We start from the raw sequence: 18,765 nt of genomic DNA on the forward strand, positions 1-18,765 counted from the left end.
TTGTCATGGCTTTGTACTTTACTTTGCCCTCCCGCTTCCTCAGCCCTCCGAATCCTCTGATCCACATGTATCATATGCCAACTGAATATGTTCACTTAGAGTTACAATGTACATAAATTGTGCACTTGAATAAGCTAAGAAGCATAAACAAGTATTTTGTCTATAATTTGACGTACTTGTTAAACTCATGTACTAGTTTCACAGGGCAGCACGAATACCATTAATCAGCATTGAGATAATTATACGTCAAACGGAAAAAGAAGGTGACCCACCTGACTTTGGCGCGTGCGCGTGTATTCACAATGCACTATTACATTTCGAAACCGAACTGGCCATTTGTGTAACTTGATCTCATAATCCTAATCTCACCTGAATAGATGATCGTATACGCCATCAGTGACAGCCGAAGTCGCTAAATATATGAAGCCAGTTGCGATATTTGGTCATTATGGCTGTCGTAAAAAAATAGGTTGATAATTAATCAGTAATAGTCTAAGATTCATTTATAATTCTTGCACGATATGGATCGCCAACAATATTATCGTCATACTTATCAGTCGAAATACAAATATTTGTGGATAATCACTTCTGCCCAATGGCCATTACAACAAGCATTGGTTCACGGTCCTCATCTAATATCCTCGTCCACTTTTGTGTTGTTCTTCCAACGCAGCTTTCTTTTCTTTTTTCCCAAATGGGAGATGTTTTCCCTGTCGGATATTGGTTCGGTCTGGCCTATTGTAGGTAGTGTAGATAACTTACACCCAAGATAATTATAAAAGTGTCACTTTATAGAATTCTCCAGGCAAAATGACCATTGTCTTTGCTCAATAAAACCGCTTAGTCAAATAGCACGTGTTAGACTGGTTGGACTGAGGCAAAGCACATTGTAGACATTGTAATTGAAATTGTAATCTCCTGAATTCACCTGTCCGTTTCATAAATAGCGTCTCATGCGCTCGTGCCCACTACACCATTATTTTTTGTCCAACAATGTAACACTAACCTGTTATTACTTAGAAGCAGTCTAATAACAGGCTTTGAAGGAGAATTTAGAAGCGAACTAGTTGACCTACTTGATGTCTTATTAAAAAAAAGTAGATGTACCTTTTGGCGTTGAAACTCTATGTCCATGGGGTCTCAACGCGCACAAGATTATTGGAGAAATCGCGAAACGTCTGGTTGACGTAACTGGTGACCGAAGCTGGCGGCTTCCTCGCACGACGTATCAGTATTGCGATACAACGAGGAAATGCCGCCAGCATCCTTGGTACAATGCCCCAAGGGCCTATTTTAGATATAAGCTAGTTACGGTAATCCTCTGTATATATCCATGATGTATATTTTTATTGTAAATAAAGAATTTTTATATCAAAAAGTAGATTATGATTATATAAATTTTAGTTCGAATCCTGGTAAATGCATTTATTTGTACAAATATATTCTCCTGAGTTTTTGATGTTGTCTATATCTTTAAGTATACATATATCTATTATATAGATATAATAGACGATAGATCGTCATCTTAAGCCCACAACACAGGCCTTATTGAGCTTACTATAGCACTAGGTCGATTGTCTAAGATTGTCCCATAAATCCTTTTTTTTCCAAGTGGCCAGCACCTTTCCAAAAATCGTCTCCCGTCCGCCCTATTTATGATTATTATTTTCGAATTGCGGCCTTATTGGACAACTTTTAGAGTTGTATGTTCATAAAATTAAAATAATATAACATTTTGGCATTATACCTACTACAGCCACAGTAAGAAACGAACTAACGCCCAATAGACCTAAATCTAAACAAATGTGGGAAGTATTACTTCATCACATCACCCTTTTTTAGGTTAATAAGCTGCCATTCTACCGGAGACATACTTTTCTATTTGTTAATATGGAGGCGTGTGTGTAGAATTTCTGTTAGGTGTGAAATATAGGGAAAACATTAGTCAGCGGCGACAGCAAACAAACTACTTATTTGACCAGTAGGGCTATGATGGTCGACTCTTTATCATTTGTCACCATTCCTGTCACGTTCTAACACGTATGTAAGCGCGAAAGTGACGGGCATAGTGACAAATGATAAAAATGGAACCATGCTGCCACGGCTGTATTGTCGTTCGGTTTACAAACAGAAAACATAGTTCACACTGTTAACTAATATTGCAAAGGTCCACCAATGGCCAGGTAAGAATTTCACTGTAATTGTAAATAACTTTTTTTTATACTACGTCGGTGGCAAACAAGCATACGTCCCACCTGATAGTACGCAGTGCCCGTAGCCTATGTACGCCGGCAACTGCAGAGGAGCCCCCACTCGTTGAGCTCTGGCAACCTTACTCACTGGCAAGAACACAGCACTATGAGTAGGGTCTAGTGTTATTTGGCTGCTGTTTTCTGTAAGGTGGAGGTACTTCCCCAGTTGGGCTCTGCTCTAGATCTGGAATGACGTCCACTGGCTGTGCCCTACCACACAAAGCGAGATAACATTCACAATGCCCACACCTCTCTTAAACTCTCTCTGTCTTAACTAATTGTCCTTAGAACATTGAAAACTTTAGTGTACTAATAACTGGGCTATAGTGTCATCTTCGATGACGCGCAGATTTGTCAAATCTAACCTTTAATAACATGACAATATGAGTATAGGCACGCGTCTTCATGAATGACACGCTCTATACCGAGGCCAAATCCAGCAAATATTTCAACTACAGCAAGATCAGCAAGATCATCAAGATCTTTGCACGAGACATATAAAATGTGGGCCATGAGAGAATGTACACATAGACGCAGAAAGGCCCCAACTAGGTTGAATTGAAATGATGAAGTTATTTTTTTTTATCATATAGAAGGCAAACGAGCAGACGAATCGCCTGATGGTAAGCAATTGCCGTCGCTAATGGACACTAGCAACACCAAAGGGGTTGTAAGTGCTGTAAAGTAAGTAAGTGGTTGGTAGTAACTACTGTCTGACTGAAGTCTGAGAGCCATCACATAATAGCGTCTCCCGAGCGTCGGCGTCTAGTCAACTCTATGGCTGCTGCTCGACGCAAGGTTGGCGCAACTGTGCGGTGACGTCATGTTCCATGGCGCCGAATAGACGCGGACGCTCAAAGGACGCTAGTGTTTTGAGCCCGAAGGGCCAATAATTAGGTAGGTACATAGGCGATGCCGAAGATCTTCGCGAAAAGATCAAATAACTGTCTGAGGTTTTCATACCAAAAAAAAAATGCTGCGGCATACCCGCATTAATTTTGAACCAGGTTGGAAAACTTGGAAAAGTATGGCAATCATATCCTTCTATCCTTCTTATTATAGCTCCGGACTTAGGTTTGAATTGCGTGCGCTCTCATCTACTCAAAGTTTAACTAGAAGAGATCCGTCAAAGGGTTAAGTTAGCCTTTTCACTTAGCTTTTCCTGATTGTAAGTTATTATTAAGTATACAATAAATAATTCACTACTACTACTACCTACTACTAAATATTTACTTCTATAAAACGCTAAAATAATGAAAAATATTACAAATTATAGTCTGTTGTAACTTGTAAGATAGCGGTACTAGGGACGAATTTTGCCTATTTTGACGCAATAAAATCTAAGCCAGGCTGCTGTTTCAAATCCGTGCAAATTGCTGATTACTTGCCTACCGATAAGAATAGCTCACACCATACACGCGTGTCGGCTATTTAATAATGTTTTCATGCAGGTCACTACGGTTTACAATTATAAGTGGAATTGATAAAAGTATCACTAGTGTTTTTAGTACGTTAGTCACTACTAAAAGCTAAAAATTCATATAGGTAAATAAACCAAAGAATGTTAAAGCTTCGTGCATCATTAGCATTAAAATACCAGTACCCTACCAATAGGATAAAGATTACACCAGTATTACTTTTTTTGGTGTACATATTCTTATTCTTAATATGACATCTTTTTTGGTCATACCATGCGGTCTAAAAAGCATGCCTTTCTAGGTAGAAAGGCAGACTATCTCAGGTCAAATGGATGGCAATCGTGCGCAAGGCAGAGCACCTGATGCATAGCAGTCTGATGCTGTGAAGAGGGTGGTTCGCGGCAACATCCAGTGCGTGTCCCGTATGGCTTATGACCGCACAATATGGAGACGTAACATACATGGTCGCGATTCTCAGCAATGAGGGACCGAGGAAGAAGAAGAAGATTCTTAAAGAGTTTAGAGGGCTTCCTCTATCATATCCTTTATATGACGGGGAAGTATTATTGTATCTCAGTATTACAGGCCCTTACAGCCCGACATTACTGTCAACTGTATTGCCGCCACAAATGGTAAATATCTGGACAGCAGCATCGATTTGGCTTTTAAGCTATGATTATTGTGTAGATACTTTTATCTATTAAAATACTTATATTAAACATATTTACTATTAGGACCTAGGGCAATTTATTTATAGAGCCATTCTACTTTTTGTTGTACAAACGTTTTTGATACCATTTCTGAAATGCATGTATAATACTTGGCCATTACTTTCATTTTCTGTTTTGTGATGAAGAAAAAGGCTTAATCAGGCTTTCAATTCCGATATCTTTTTTCAATAAATAGCTGCCAGTACATATTGTTAATCACAGTAACGCAGTGGTCATTGACATTCCGATTTGTATGAAAAGAAACAATTTACCACTGCGTTACCATCTTTTTGTATTAATCAATAGGACTTATTATTTGGTTCAGGTACTATTCGGGAATACAGTTTTATACACGAATTCATTATTCATCATACTTTTATCTGGCAATTGATTAATGGTCATGAAAAAGTAGAATGACCAATTATTTCTACTTACCATATCAATTATTTTAATAACCAGTCCTTTTATTGTTTAATTTCATCCAATGATAAACAACCCATTCCAGTCTTAAGTTTTGTTTACACCTTCAACACCACAACGTAAACTAAAAGCACCAAGTCCCACAACAATCCTTCGTCCACTTCACTTAAAAATATTTCTACTACAAATCTACTAAAACACTCACTTATTTCACAAAATAAATCAGAGAGTTCATTTAAAAAAGTTTTCCCGCCAACACGGTTTTATTTTAAATACCGGTAACACCGAGACGCAACGAGACGCGTCCAACCTCGACCGAAGCCGGTTAGACGCTGTTCGAATAGAAGTCGTTTTGTTTTCAACGCGCGCTCGCGAGCCTTCCAAGTGGACGCAAGAAAATTAAAAAAGGACTTCAAAGCCAACACTTTGTCCAGCTTGGTGCATTAAAAAAATTAAAGCTGGACTGTTGGCCACAATCTCGATAGTCAAGGGTCGATGAAATGAGTTTTTTTTCTTATTTCGACACGGAGAGTAATTAGGATGATAATTAATTCGGTATTGTTGTCTTTAGATTACTTTTAGTGTCGAGTTAACGACAGAGGATGTAGATCTGTTTACATTATTTTACAATTTGGATAGGTAGCTTTCAGTAGCTGTGCGTCAAATATTCCTGTTGACAATAAAATGTTATTGAAATTAATGACTATTGTTTTTGTCTATTAATTATGCCCCATTCACATATATTCCAGTAGCATTCCAATCCAGTGATCGAATCCAGCACTGAACTGAACCGAATCGTTTACATTAATTCCAGTCATTTTCATTATCCAGTGAATTTGTGGAGACTACTCGTATTATTAATTAAACAATACGTTTTAACGTTTAATCCAGCACTGGATTGACGGATTACATTATTCCAGTGGCGCTGGATTTGGCGAGCTAAAATTAAAAGTATACCATTATTCCAGTCACTGGACTAGAATGCTTATATTCCAGTGCCGGTTCATATTATTCCAGTAGCATTCCAGCTCTGGATTCGATCACTGGACTGGAATGACGCTGGAATTAATGCAGCAGTACGATCATAAGAGGTTTTATCAACGTATTTACCACTGCGTTACCATCCGACCAGTAATATATGATCACGCGCCATATTGCGGAATTTCTTTGGGACTACATTTTTCATAATAAACTGAACTGTCACCCCATACCTACATGAGAATAAAAACGCCCTCTTGACAATGATCTGATGGGGCTTTACTAGATTCAAGTATTTTCCTTCGTCTAACAGTTATTCACAAACGTTCCATGTACATTTTTTTTTAATTCCGCTACCGAAAGCGAAAGGTTGTCTGGAAGAGATCGCTTTTTAGCGATAAGACCACCTGTTGTTTACCTCTTCTTTATGTGTTGTATTATTTGTACTGTTTCTTTATTGAGGTGTGCAATAAAGTATATTTGTATTGTATTGTAGTTCCAACTCACAAAGATGTGAAAGAAAACTATGAAACTTTATACCTAAGTACCTACGTAACGTGTCGAATGTTGGTCCATATGTTAGTTCATTTTTATATGGCGTAGCTGGCAAATAAATGTATCATGATTTTTATTTTGGATTTAGCACACTAATTTATTTAGAAATGTAACATTTAAGTAACAAAAATACAGTAAAAACATTTATTAAATTTTTTAGAGGTATGGGCATTGCGAATGTCATCTCGCTTTGTGTGGTAGGGCACAGCCAGTGGATGTCATTCCAGATCTAGAACAGAGCCCAACTGGGGAAGTACCTCCACCTTACAGAAAACAGCAGCCAAATAACACTAGACCCTACTCATAGTGTTGTGTTCCTGCCGGTGAGTAAGGTTGCCAGAGCTCAACGAGGGGGGGCGGATTTAGGGTCGGCAACGCGCATGTAACTCCTCTGGAGTTGCAGGCGTACATAAGGCTACGGACACTGCTTACCGTATCAGGCGGGCCGTATGCTTGATTGCCACCGACGTACTCGTTCTTTAATTTTTTCTCTTATTGTGATAAAACTTTACAAGCCTCGATTTATTTATGTTTTATTTATTTATTTAAACTTTATTGCACAAAATATATGCAACAATGTACAAATGGCGGACTTAATGCCAAATGGCATTCTCTACCAGTCAACCATAGGGCCAAACAGAACCCCCCCCCCCCCCTTATCCCTTTTCAAATACATAGGTCAAAATGACAGATGAAGACAAATAATTTTTAGGTAAAAGTTCGCCTTTGTACATAACATTTTTATTTTAGTTTTGTTTTGTCTGTTTTTTCTTTTATTTTTTATGATACAGGAGGCAAACGAGCAGACGGATATTTATGTGCAATAAAGTACATATACATACATACATACAGTTAATAGCTTATTGAAACTTGTAGCGCGTCTAAAAATAAAGTCATTTTATCTCTAGTACTTGCATAACGCCTGATGAAAAAGTCTTTGTAGTTTGTTGCTACATCTTGGGAAATGTGATGTTCCGGTTAAAAGTAGGCGTTATACAAAATATCAATGTACAAAGTTTTGTTTTCATTGTGTGTGTGTGTGTGTGTGTGTGTTTAAAATAAAATTGCACGTTTTAATTAAAAACAATATTTCCCTTTTCCCGTAGCATTCTCGTCTCTAAAACTTGCAACCCAATACTAGATTAGCCTGGCGTAACTCAAACATGAAAATGATATTCACAGCAGTCGCGAATCGTTCAAAGAACTCGATTTCTACCGGTTTGTCTAATTTCAGCCCGTTCAGTACTTTCACGATCGGTTCATAAATAAATAAATAAATATTATAGGACATTATTACACAAATTGACTAAGTCCCACAGTAAGCTCAATAAGGCTTGTGTTGAGGGTACTTAGACAACGATATATATAATATATAAATATTTATAAATACTTAAATACATAGAAAACCCCCATGACTCAGGAACAAATATCCATGCTCATCACACGAATAAATGCCCTTACCAGGATTTGAACCCGGGACCATCAGCTTCGTAGGCAGGGTCACTACCCACTAGGCCAAACCGGTCGTCAAAAACGGTTCATGCAGAAAAGGAAAGCAAAATTAGCTCCGGGTTCCCTACGAATATTAGTGACGCGCCGCCACTGTATTACCAATCGCATTTCGGTTAAGGAAAACATCATGACGAAACCAGACCCGCGGGTTGTAAGATCCCCCGGTAGTGTAAATTTCATTCGATAGCGTGACGAGCATTCGTGTTTGCGTTATGTCTATTTTGTATGGGATTTTGAACAGCGCGCCAAGCGGGACGTTTTGGAAGTAACTGTCCATACAAAAAGAGAAATCGTTTTTCCACTTTTAAATATTTTCCATTCTCCATGATTTTTTAGTATGTCATTAACACAACGAAAAACTAGGTTTATAGGTTTTCTCTTTTTCAAAATTTGCAAAACATTTTTCTTTTCATCCATGCGAAACCCATAAATCTAGAATATATTATGCTGAAGCGATCGACATCAAAAACAACGTGATTTGTTAAGATTTAGTTAGTGAAAACCGTTTTCCTCCGAAATTGAATTTCATAGAAAAATTACGGTTATTTCGTTAAATTAAAAAGCTATTCTTCCCTCTTAATGCTTAGGATAACTTTTCCAAAGCGAACATTGGTTTCCATAGTACAGTCAGCTTCAATGAAAGTAGCGGATCGCACTATGCGTTAAAAATATCGTATTAACGTATCAAAAAGAGATATCTGTCTTCGTAGAGCAATTAAACTGTAACAGACGCTTTTGAATGCGAATTAAAAAATATATCTTTTTCATATAGGTATCAGTTTTTTTTTGTATTCGTTGTTTCATTTCAATTCATTTCATTTATTTAACATTAAAAGTCATGTGCATTACAGAAGATGTTAATTGAATGTAGTCAGTACATAACCCGGGTGTTGGGGCGCATAATGTTAGTACTTAATAAGTCCACCCAGATTTAATAGACCTTAGTTTGATCATAGCTCGTTTTAGGAATACGTAAATTGATTGAGAAGGTTTATAACTACGTACTTGTAGTGCGGTATAAGCCAAGATTTCATAGGTCCACCCGCCATCCTGACGTCAGGTTGGCGGGTGGACCTTTTTTGTTAAATATTTCGTTTTAGGGAGAGGTACACTGGATTGTATTAAAGGTACACTGAGGTACACCGAAGGTACAATATGTTTATAAATATTTCGTTTAAGTTTGCTGAGGTCCACCCGCCATCCTGACGCCCACGGACGCACGCGTCGTGCGGCGCGGTGAGCCGCCGCCGCTGTCTTGCGAAACAGTTTCTTTCTCCATGTTTCCGTTTTCGAGCGGCACGATAAAAATGTATAGACTTGAATGAAACTGTTTCGGGCGACAGCGGCGGCGGTTTGCCGCGCCGCCCGCTGCGACGCTCGCCGCGCCGCAAGCGTCCAGTCCGCGGCCTAAGAATCCCCCAGGGTTACACCAAGGTTAATGAAACACACACTGTTAAATCATTGGTTTTAATAGTCTTCATCTTGAACAGCTATACAACTTGAAGGTATTCCTGCGGCTGACTTTACTGTTTCCAGTCCCTGCATATCGTGGGTCAGCACGAAAAAATCTTGATCTCTGTAATTTTGCTTGCAACTTCTCTTCGAAATTTCTAGCCTAAATTTATTAGGCGCACTGTAATTAAATATAAATAAAAGCGTTATAAGACAAACTGTATGATTTAAATAATAACTGCTTAGGGTGCCACGGGTGGCGGATATCTATTTCGAACCCATAATCGTTTTTATCGAGTGGACATAGAAGTCAAAGTTATAATTTTTAGGTATCATAAAATCATAAGCTTGTATAACAATGTTGTGCCAAACCCATTTCGATTAAAAAAACCTAAAAAGACAAATTCGGTTTGTATGTCTATTCCATAGGAATAATAAACCAAAAGTCACTTAGGAAGGTTTTAAGCAGACTAAGTTTGGGGATCTTTTTTTTGTCATATTTCTCTACTAAAAATTTATGTTACTACTGAAAAGTGGCGCCATCTAATAGATCAAACGCCAAAGGTTTCGAGCGATGGCGCCATAACCTTCAGGTTTTGCCCGGTAAGATGGCGCTACTTTTTGATATTTAACAAATTTAACACATATCAAGGAACGAATAAGGTTCAAAGTCAAATGGCGTTGTAAAGTTTTAATCATGTTTCGAAAAACGGCAGTAAATTTACGTGGCTACAAAGTTTTCTTTGACAGTCCACATCTATTTCAAATTCTCTTTGCCATTACTAAGACTCCGCTGTCTGTCCGTCTGTCCGTCTGTCATCTGGCAGTATTATCTCTATTTCAAATTCTCTTTGGTAATAGGGTCCAGTTTTGCCCTTTGGGTACGGAACCCTAAAAACAAGCCGACCCATATTAATGCAAGGAAAAATGTAACATGTATGGTCATTTTTTGAACACCATGACGGCGTTGTCATTATATCATTATTCGCAATTGGCGAATCATTATTCGCAATTATTTTTTCTTGGGTCATTTTTGGTAACAAATAATACTTACTCTCTTTTACATTCTATGAGGTTAATTGGAACAGTGTAGTGTCCTGGAATATAGAGCGCATATCTTATTTCTTTCTTCTCGTCAAGGATCATGTAACACTTTTCCATCTGTCAACAAAAAAGGGAATTCAATATATATACACCGTGTTTTATTAAATTCCGTTAACTTCGGGGTATCGGTAAGTACGTTTAAGAAAAGTAAATGGCATAGTTAATTAAAAATATATATATATTTTTTTTTAATTTTTTTTTTATAAAAAGTAATTAAATGTTTCATATAGCGTTGTTATAACATGGGCATTACATTTAACTCAACCAAACAATTGAAAACTGTGACATATCAATGTCATTTCGAACATCGATCGTCCGAGATAGTACTTACGTTTAGTAGCAAATGTATGAGCTCGTACTAAACACTACTCAATATGTAAACAGGCCCTAAGGCAAGTGTACACGCTCTAAAGGGCCTTATAAGATAAAAATGAATGATTGATTATCTCCGAAATGGAGTTAATAAGAATACCGGTGTCTTTGAGAAAGTTACTTAATTTAAGCTCAGGGATGCACCCTCGAAATTAACGGAAAAAAAAGAACACGGTGTATATCCGGCTTTGACATTCAAATGTAATCAACGCTGACACAAATTTAGCACAAATAATTATTCATTACAAGATAAAGAAGCAGTGTGTTCAGCTTCAGCCAGCGGAGATTTAGAATAAAATTTGCACTTTTTTATCTCAATAATTTTTGATCAATCTCATAAATTACTTTTTTGTTAAAAATAAATAAAAATAACAAATGAAATAACAATGACATCTGCGATCCCGGGCACGCACGGCCGTCTGTTCAGTGCTCAGCGAGCTGCGTTCCGAGAAGGACGTGAATAAGCCACGGCGCCTTAATTTGTACAAAATAGACGAACTTGTATAACGTTTGCCTAAACAATGGTTTTTGTTTTTGGAATACTTGTTGTACTGAAATGTAGAGGTTTTTATTACTTACATAATAATCATAAGGGTTGCAATCACTTCCACCTGGACCTTGGCGATCCCTAGTTTGATTTAATTTTGGAGCCTTGTCTTTGTAAATCTGAAAAAAAAGCGATTCAAAATTTTTAAACCGGTTTTGCATATATAATGCCAATTCTAGTATCGTAAAATGGTCCTACTTACTACCTACTACTACTCCAATATTTAGTCAAGGAAATTATGCACACTTTTAAAACTATTCGTTATTCAGAATGATATGGAAAATCAACATTATAAAATACCTGAAGCAATGCACAAGGTGCAAATGATACACATTGTTTCGGGTATCTTTGCTCCTACCTGTAGATTAGGGGTCGTACAGAAATCATGTGATCATTTGGGGGGGAAAGAAAAATATCACGAATGATCACGATGAGGAAAGGGGGGGAGGTCAGAGAAGATATCACGTCTACATTTTTTTTCAAAGCGGGAGAGCCAAAAACAACAATATTACTCGAAAAATTAATCAAATCAAATAATGCGGATTTAACTAATTACCCAATAAAAAGCATTCATCGCACCATCTTTAAAACAATAATAATAAAAAAGTATGAATACATGTGAAAGTATGTTATGTATTATGTATATAAGCGATAAGCAGATTTATACGATGCTTGTTTTTGAGAGATAGCATTTTGAATGACGCAATAATGTTTTTAGTAGAAACGACATTGGATTTGCTTAGGGTCTCTTTAGACATAATTCGCATCATGACGTTAAATCATAGGGGGCCAAATATGATCACGTGGTTTCTGAACGACCCCTTACTTTGAGGCGTAAAGTGATCCAGCCCAATTAAATTGGCGCACGCTAAAATATATATTAGTATACTTGTAGTAGTTTCGATTTGCATAGTATTTAATATGTAATACGTTAAATCATTTTACAGAAGTATAGAATAGGGTTTCTGCCTTCTTGCCAAAGTTATGTTGTCCGAATTTCACTTGCCAATCAACTTTTCGCAGATGATTTTCTATTTAGCTCTGCGGTCTCTGTTGGCCTCTGCCAACCTTTTGGATAGTTCTTTAAGGGCGTTTAGACCCTACTGGCCAAGGGTGTCGACGCCAAATGGTACGGCACCGAAACCCTATAATTGGTCTTTTTAAAATTTATGGTCGACGCATAGCAGATGTGCCGTTGAGAAGAGACGAAGATAGGGTACCTACACAGGTGGCGTCCCACAACAACAGCACTCGTCCCATCTATCACGGAACTAGTGTCATTCCGTCCAGTTTCTTACAATGCAGGGGGTTCAAGTAGACCTGGTAAGAAACCGGTGTAGAAAATCGTTAAGCGCGGCGTGTCTACAGAAGCGGCAATTAGAATATATTTCTTTTGCCAAATCATTCAATTAGTTAAATATTAATAAATACGATATCTCTAGTTAACTCTAGACTCAAGATAGGTGTGACGACGAGCGAAGCGAGGAGGAGCTTTTTAGGTAAACTGCGACCAAACAGTGGAACCACGTCAGAACCGACTTTTTTTTTGCATCGAACGATGTTAAATTACGAACTTTTTTATATTTTGCAATATACTTACGATGTCATTCTGCTACCTAAAACATTGCGTTTTAAAAGTTCTTTTCCAAGCATAACTACACTTCCTAACGGTTAGGTTGGGAAATAATAAGAAATATTGTGTTGAGTTGCCACTTGATCGTACGGCAAAATAGAATTATGCGAATAATTAGTTACGAAATGACATTCGGGGAAATAAATTTCGGCAATAATTTAAAGAACCGGAGCGTAGTTAAAATTACTCCTCCGGGTTGGATGACAGTGGCACTCGCTTTTTTAAAGTATTTTTTGGATAAAGGTATTAAGTTAAAAGGTGTCTAAAAAAATATTCTGAGAATTTAATATTACTCGGCTCAAGATACTTAGAACTTACGTCATACAGCTGTATCAATGTTTCTTCCGGGGGGTAGTCGTCGGGTCTCACGTCGCAAATGGCTTTCCCTGTGCAGGTTTCAGGCCATATATTGCTTTCTTTTGTAATCGCTGGTTTTCCAACACTTACTTGGAAGCTCAGCAGAGAAACCATCTAGAAATAAAAATAAATATTAAGATATTTTTTGTTATCGTTATAAACAGAATGAAATGATATTTGTGTATACGCACAGATGAATAAATAAACCATAAATTAATTCCTTGAGTCGTTTCTGGCGCAGAGGTTGTCTACCGCGTTTCAAGATTGGCAATTTTGCATCGGGAGCGATGCGGAGTGAGTGGGTCGAATAGTTATTAAGTATATTTTAGAAGATAGATTCAGTCTTATTTATAGTCCTGCTCTGTTATATCTTATACCATCAAAAACATTTTCATGTAAAATTTTCACCTTAGTCAAAATATATTGGGCTGGGCCGTTCCGCGACCGTCACATGGGCGTAAGGTGAAAAATGTATTCACTATTCATTATTTTTTATTATACAATAATCGTATTTCTTGTAGTAACCAAACTGCCAAGACACATATTTTGACTAAGGTGTAGAGTTTGTGAAGTTAGGGCTTGTAGAGTTAGTAGCTTGGCTCTACAAGTGATGATAACTTTTTGACAGGGCGAGCCTTATGGTTTCGTTTTGACAATATTTTTGTTTATATGAAAAAGTTTTTTTGGGATTTCACTTCTTTTTATAAGTTACTAATGACAATATTCCATCCCCTAATTTAAAGGGTGGGGGTGATTTACAATTAAAAATAAATACGTATCTGGGGGCATCTTTTATACAATCTGCTTTTTACTGATTCTCAATACAAACTTCAACCCCTTTTTCCCCCCTAACGCCCTTTTCCTCACCCTTTTTACTTTACGGGGTAATGTTGGGGTTGAAAACGATTATATATAATTTCCCATACCAAAAACTATTCTACACACCGAATTTCAACTAAATCGCTTCAGCGGTTATTAATTCCCTATTCAAATTTCCACCCACCTTTTCACCCCCTTAGGGGCTAAAAATTTCAAGTTTTTGATTTTTGTAGTTGTTTGTGTACTTATACTATCCTACATACTAAATTTTAGCTTCCTAGGACTTCAGGAAGTACCCTAAGGGTTTTGATGATCATTAGTGATTGAGTGTCAGTAACGAAATCGGGGTTTTTTAGATATGAATAAAATCTAAAGTATAAGAGCTAGAACATTTGAAATTTTGTATGCTTAACAAGTCCACTATTACGAACTACATGAGGATGGATTTTATTAGAGAACCGAGATCATATATATGTACATATATGGTAAACGGTGCCCCGATTCATATAAGCTGTTTCAATGCAGCATTTAGTAAAATAGTTATGTAACTAAAATAAAACAGCTTATATGAATCGGGGCACAGTTTACCATATTTATGTATTTGATCTCGGTTCTCTAGTAAAATCCATCCTGATGGAGTTACTGGTTATTTTACTGTAAATACAGATGATCCATCGTTATTTTTATTTTTATTATTTTTGATGTGAAGAATACTGAAATACGCAACAAAACAAAAATAATAGACGCAGCAGTAAAGGCATGTCAATTAAAATGGCGATGGGCTGGGCATACAGCTAGGATTAAGGACGGAAGATGGAGCGAAAGAATATTACACTGGTACCGCTGGAGAGATGACATCCAGGCCGTGGCCGGCGTCACGTGGACCCGTGCCGCCACCGATCGGGAAATATGGCATAGTATGGAGGAGGCCTATGTCCATAAATGGACATCCAATAGAACATAAATTGTTATAAATTATTTCGCAATATTCAATATTATTTATATATAAAAAAAAAACCAATAATTACAAAATAATATAATTTAATTAGATTAAGAGAATTAAGGAAAAACGTAAATACTTTTAAATGCTTTTATAATTTATTCGTGCATGTATGTATATTTTTCTATTGGAAATAAAAGGCTTAAACAATAATAATAATTATTATTATTTTTGATATGAAATTGCGGTACGTCGTCACTATTGCGTTGTTGTCTATGGTACTAGCGATCATGAACGCTAAACCAGTCCATCTTAAGCGCCTTAAGTAACTTAAGAGGAAAGGGGAAGGCCAATTCTCCATACAAACGTAGTCCCCATTTTCCTCTCTGAATATTGACATTATGGAAAATATTTGTACATAATTTGATGTAGATATATTAACCTTATGCTCTACGTTTGACTTTTTTGGATTTTTTGATTGCTGTAAAAATTAGGTGCGACAAAAGGTTTCATACGATTTTTTAAATGCTCGTAACTCTTATAATAATTAAATATTCGAAAAAAAATCATACGTACGGCATAGCTGTTGTTGATATACAAATAATTGTATCGAAATATTTTCAATAATGTTAATATCCAGAGAGGAAAATGAGGACTACGTTTGTATGAAAAGGCAATTTCGCGCAGGTCCTAAGGTACACAAAACCAAAATTAATAAGCCATTAAAATATGTGAACAAAATATAACTCACTATTACTAATAGGAAACATGCAGGAAACACTGATTTCAACTTTCTCGAATTATTATATATTTCGCGTATTAAGTTTTAAATTGACCTCCGACCACGATACACTCCGTGGTCTTCTCGAAGACCACGGGTTCAACGCCGTCCTCGAAACGTACTTAATACGCGATTAAGTCCCTGCAGGAAACACTATACAAAATATGGAACGGTTTACATACGGTAATGTCAGTGCACCAGTACCCCTAGTGTAAATAAATTCGATTTCGAAACGTGACGTACGCGTTTGCGTTTAGTCTCATTTTGTATTGGATTTAGAAAGAGCGCGCCAAGCGGGACGTTTTGGAAACTCAAAATCCTATACAAAATGAGACTTAACGCAAACGCGTTCGTCGCGTTATGATGTCGATCAAATTTACACTAGGGGTACTGTTTTCGTTGGTATATGTCTAATTTTGAAAGAAGAAGAAATAACATTACCGTGTCTCCATATAAACATAGCCCCCATTTTCCACTCTGGATATAAAAGAAAATAATAATACACAATTTGATGTATTTATTATATTTTAACCACAGCTATGCCCTCGTTATTTTTTTAAATTATGATAAGAGTTAAAAGCTTTTAAATATTTGTATGGAAATGGTTTTTCGCTCTTAATTCTAATAATATTAAAATAATCATGGACACCGCGCGGATAGTTCGGCGGTTCCTCTTTCTCCGGGCCCGGTTTTTTTCTTTTTTTTTTTGTTCACGTAGTTATTATGTTGAAACTTTTGTCTATAAAAACATTAATGTATAACTACTTAGTGGTAAACACCACATTCAAGTACTTAATTAAAAAAGTAAACTCCTACAAAAAAAAACCCCGGCACATTTTGTATTGTTTTGTAACAAAACCTAATCTAAGATGTTAAATGAATATAGAGAATAATCAAATATCGAAAAATGTAAGCATAGCTAATTATACAAAATAAATATTTTCCATATCAATATCCAGGGAGAATAATCCGGACTGCGTTTATATGGAGAAACAGTCGTCTAATATCGTAATAATAGTATTGTACTTACGAAAAATAACGTAAACGGCACGAAGTCCATTTTATACGTTTATTCTTCAGGTTGGTGGTGGTCTCCCCCGGACGGATGGCTGGACAATGTTGTCCCAATACGGATGTTGCCCTTTTATAGTGACATCCTTTTTTCCTGCTGGCTTGCAACAGGGACATATGTGACAATTGACGCATGCAATGCGGTTAAATACCAATATGCATATAATTTTTAAAAATCAGCATTTTTTTTGATCTTGAATAAACACGGGTAACTAGGCTTGACGAAGACATTTGTATGCAAAAAGGGCTAGTTATAAATTTGTTTACTTTTGGAACTCAAAATTCAAGTATTCATATTTGTATTTCCTTGGAACAGAAGAATCTTTGTCTGAATATAAATTCTAGGTATTTCTAGGATTTTACAAATGCGTGGGACGAATAGGAAGCACCCATTGAAGTACTATTTTACTCTTTAGACTTCCTCATACTATTGTACCTATTTGAAGTTAATGCGAATTGAATGAATGGAATAACCTATAACAGGCACATGTATACATTGGCTCCAGTGAAAAGGGGTACAAGGTACAAGTCTCGGGAGCCCGTGAAAAAGCTTAGCTTATCAAAAACGGTGACTCGACTTCAAATCTTACTAGTAAAATACATATTATTAAATGCGATAGACAGATAGAAAATTAAATATTAATTTAAATTTACGCTGTCATCAGTGTAATTGACGTTGACTTTAAAAACTTTAAAAATATGGAGTGTGGAGTTAAAAGGAGGAAAATCTCTATGTATGAAAAGTGTCCATCAAAAAACATTAAATAGGCGGCGCCACATTACACCGAAATAAAATGTCATAGACCTAGTATTTATATAGATGTGCTATACGCGTGCGCCCGTGAGAACAGAACATACATCTCACATTTTTTTTTATTATATTTATATTAATACAACCCGGCAGCTTGAACATGTCATGCTCGCTTAAAAGTCTTTACTTACGGTGGCGTCGTTGATCGGGTCGCCACTTTCCCGAATGAAGGTTGAGGGAGGCGATGGCTGAGATACACGTCATACTCGTGAACGGGTGCTGTTTGTGGAGACCGGTCTGTTTAAGCTTACACGGGGTACAGGTTATGTTAAAGTATGTAACTTTACTTTTGAGTGACATTAACGTGAGACACTTCATTCGGTTCTTGTCTGTTTTAATTTTTTTGTCTTTTAATTATTTATATAAGAATTCAAGCCTTGGCGACCCTCTACATCTCTAAGGATAATTTAATATATATTTTTATATTTTATCTCTGACACGTAGAGACTTATACATCTCTAAAGAATTTTAGTATTTTATGGTTTTATTTTTTTATCATAGTTTTTTTTTGTGTAATTTGACATTTAGAGACAGTATACATCTCTAATAAAGTATTTATTATTTCATAGATTCGATATTTGTAATTGTTTTTTTTTTTAATTTATTGTTTGTAAAAATGGACATGTAAAAGTGCCCCTGTGGCCTATTTGCTGAATAAATGTTTGATATTTGATATTTGATATTTGATATACGCAATGCGACAAAAAAAAGTTTTAACATTCCTGACAACATACGGGTTATTTGTTGCCCCTCCCCCATTTCATCTCTATATTATTATACCTCTATGGTTCATGTAATCCATGAGCCTACTTAGCGCCACCGGAGAGATTAGGAACTATTATTTAAATCTGAATGCTGGTCACTTTTGCAATAGTTCTGCCATAAGAGATTTTCCTCCTGTTAATTCCATACTCCATAATAATAAAAAAACGCAATACATTGCGTTCTAGAATAAACTTTGAAGTATGCTAAAAATCAAAACAAGGTTTTTTTTTTATGGAGGATAGGTAGGCGTTTGACCACGATCACACCT

At 36.5% G+C, this 18,765-nt stretch overlaps 2 protein-coding genes across 2 annotated transcripts in view; both read right to left on the reverse strand.

Moving 5' to 3' along the window:
- Window positions 1–5,126, reverse strand: part of LOC133520785 (uncharacterized) — a 138,020-nt gene extending 132,894 nt beyond the window's left edge. Inside the window, exon 1 of the mRNA XM_061855442.1 lies at window positions 4,816–5,126. The gene's annotated coding sequence lies outside the window, so the exon portion shown is untranslated. The remainder of the gene's footprint in view (window positions 1–4,815) is intronic.
- Window positions 5,127–9,296: 4,170 nt separating this feature from the next.
- LOC133520787 (uncharacterized) lies at window positions 9,297–17,040 on the reverse strand. The gene is made up of 5 exons (XM_061855449.1): window positions 16,881–17,040; window positions 13,272–13,424; window positions 11,353–11,439; window positions 10,352–10,458; window positions 9,297–9,478 (listed from the first exon to the last, which is right to left on the reverse strand). Exons 1-5 carry the CDS (start codon window positions 16,908–16,910, stop codon window positions 9,313–9,315), a joined length of 543 nt encoding a protein of 180 aa, XP_061711433.1. The 5' UTR covers window positions 16,911–17,040; the 3' UTR covers window positions 9,297–9,312.
- Between the last annotated feature and the right edge of the window lie 1,725 nt (window positions 17,041–18,765).

The sequence above is a fragment of the Cydia pomonella genome, chromosome 8 (assembly GCF_033807575.1).
Source record: "Cydia pomonella isolate Wapato2018A chromosome 8, ilCydPomo1, whole genome shotgun sequence".
In the NCBI taxonomy this organism is placed as follows: Eukaryota; Metazoa; Arthropoda; class Insecta; order Lepidoptera; family Tortricidae; genus Cydia; species Cydia pomonella.

Bases quoted from the DNA above. Each gene is read 5' to 3' on its own strand.
- LOC133520787 (XM_061855449.1), bottom strand. From the start codon at position 16,910: ATGGACTTCGTGCCGTTTACGTTATTTTTC. The intron at 11,440-13,271 runs GTAAGTTCTAAG...CTTTTTTTTCAG, and splicing joins CATTGATACAGCTGTATGAC to ATTTACAAAGACAAGGCTCC. The intron at 9,479-10,351 runs GTAAGTATTATT...ATTTAATTACAG, and splicing joins CTCATAGAATGTAAAAGAGA to TGCGCCTAATAAATTTAGGC.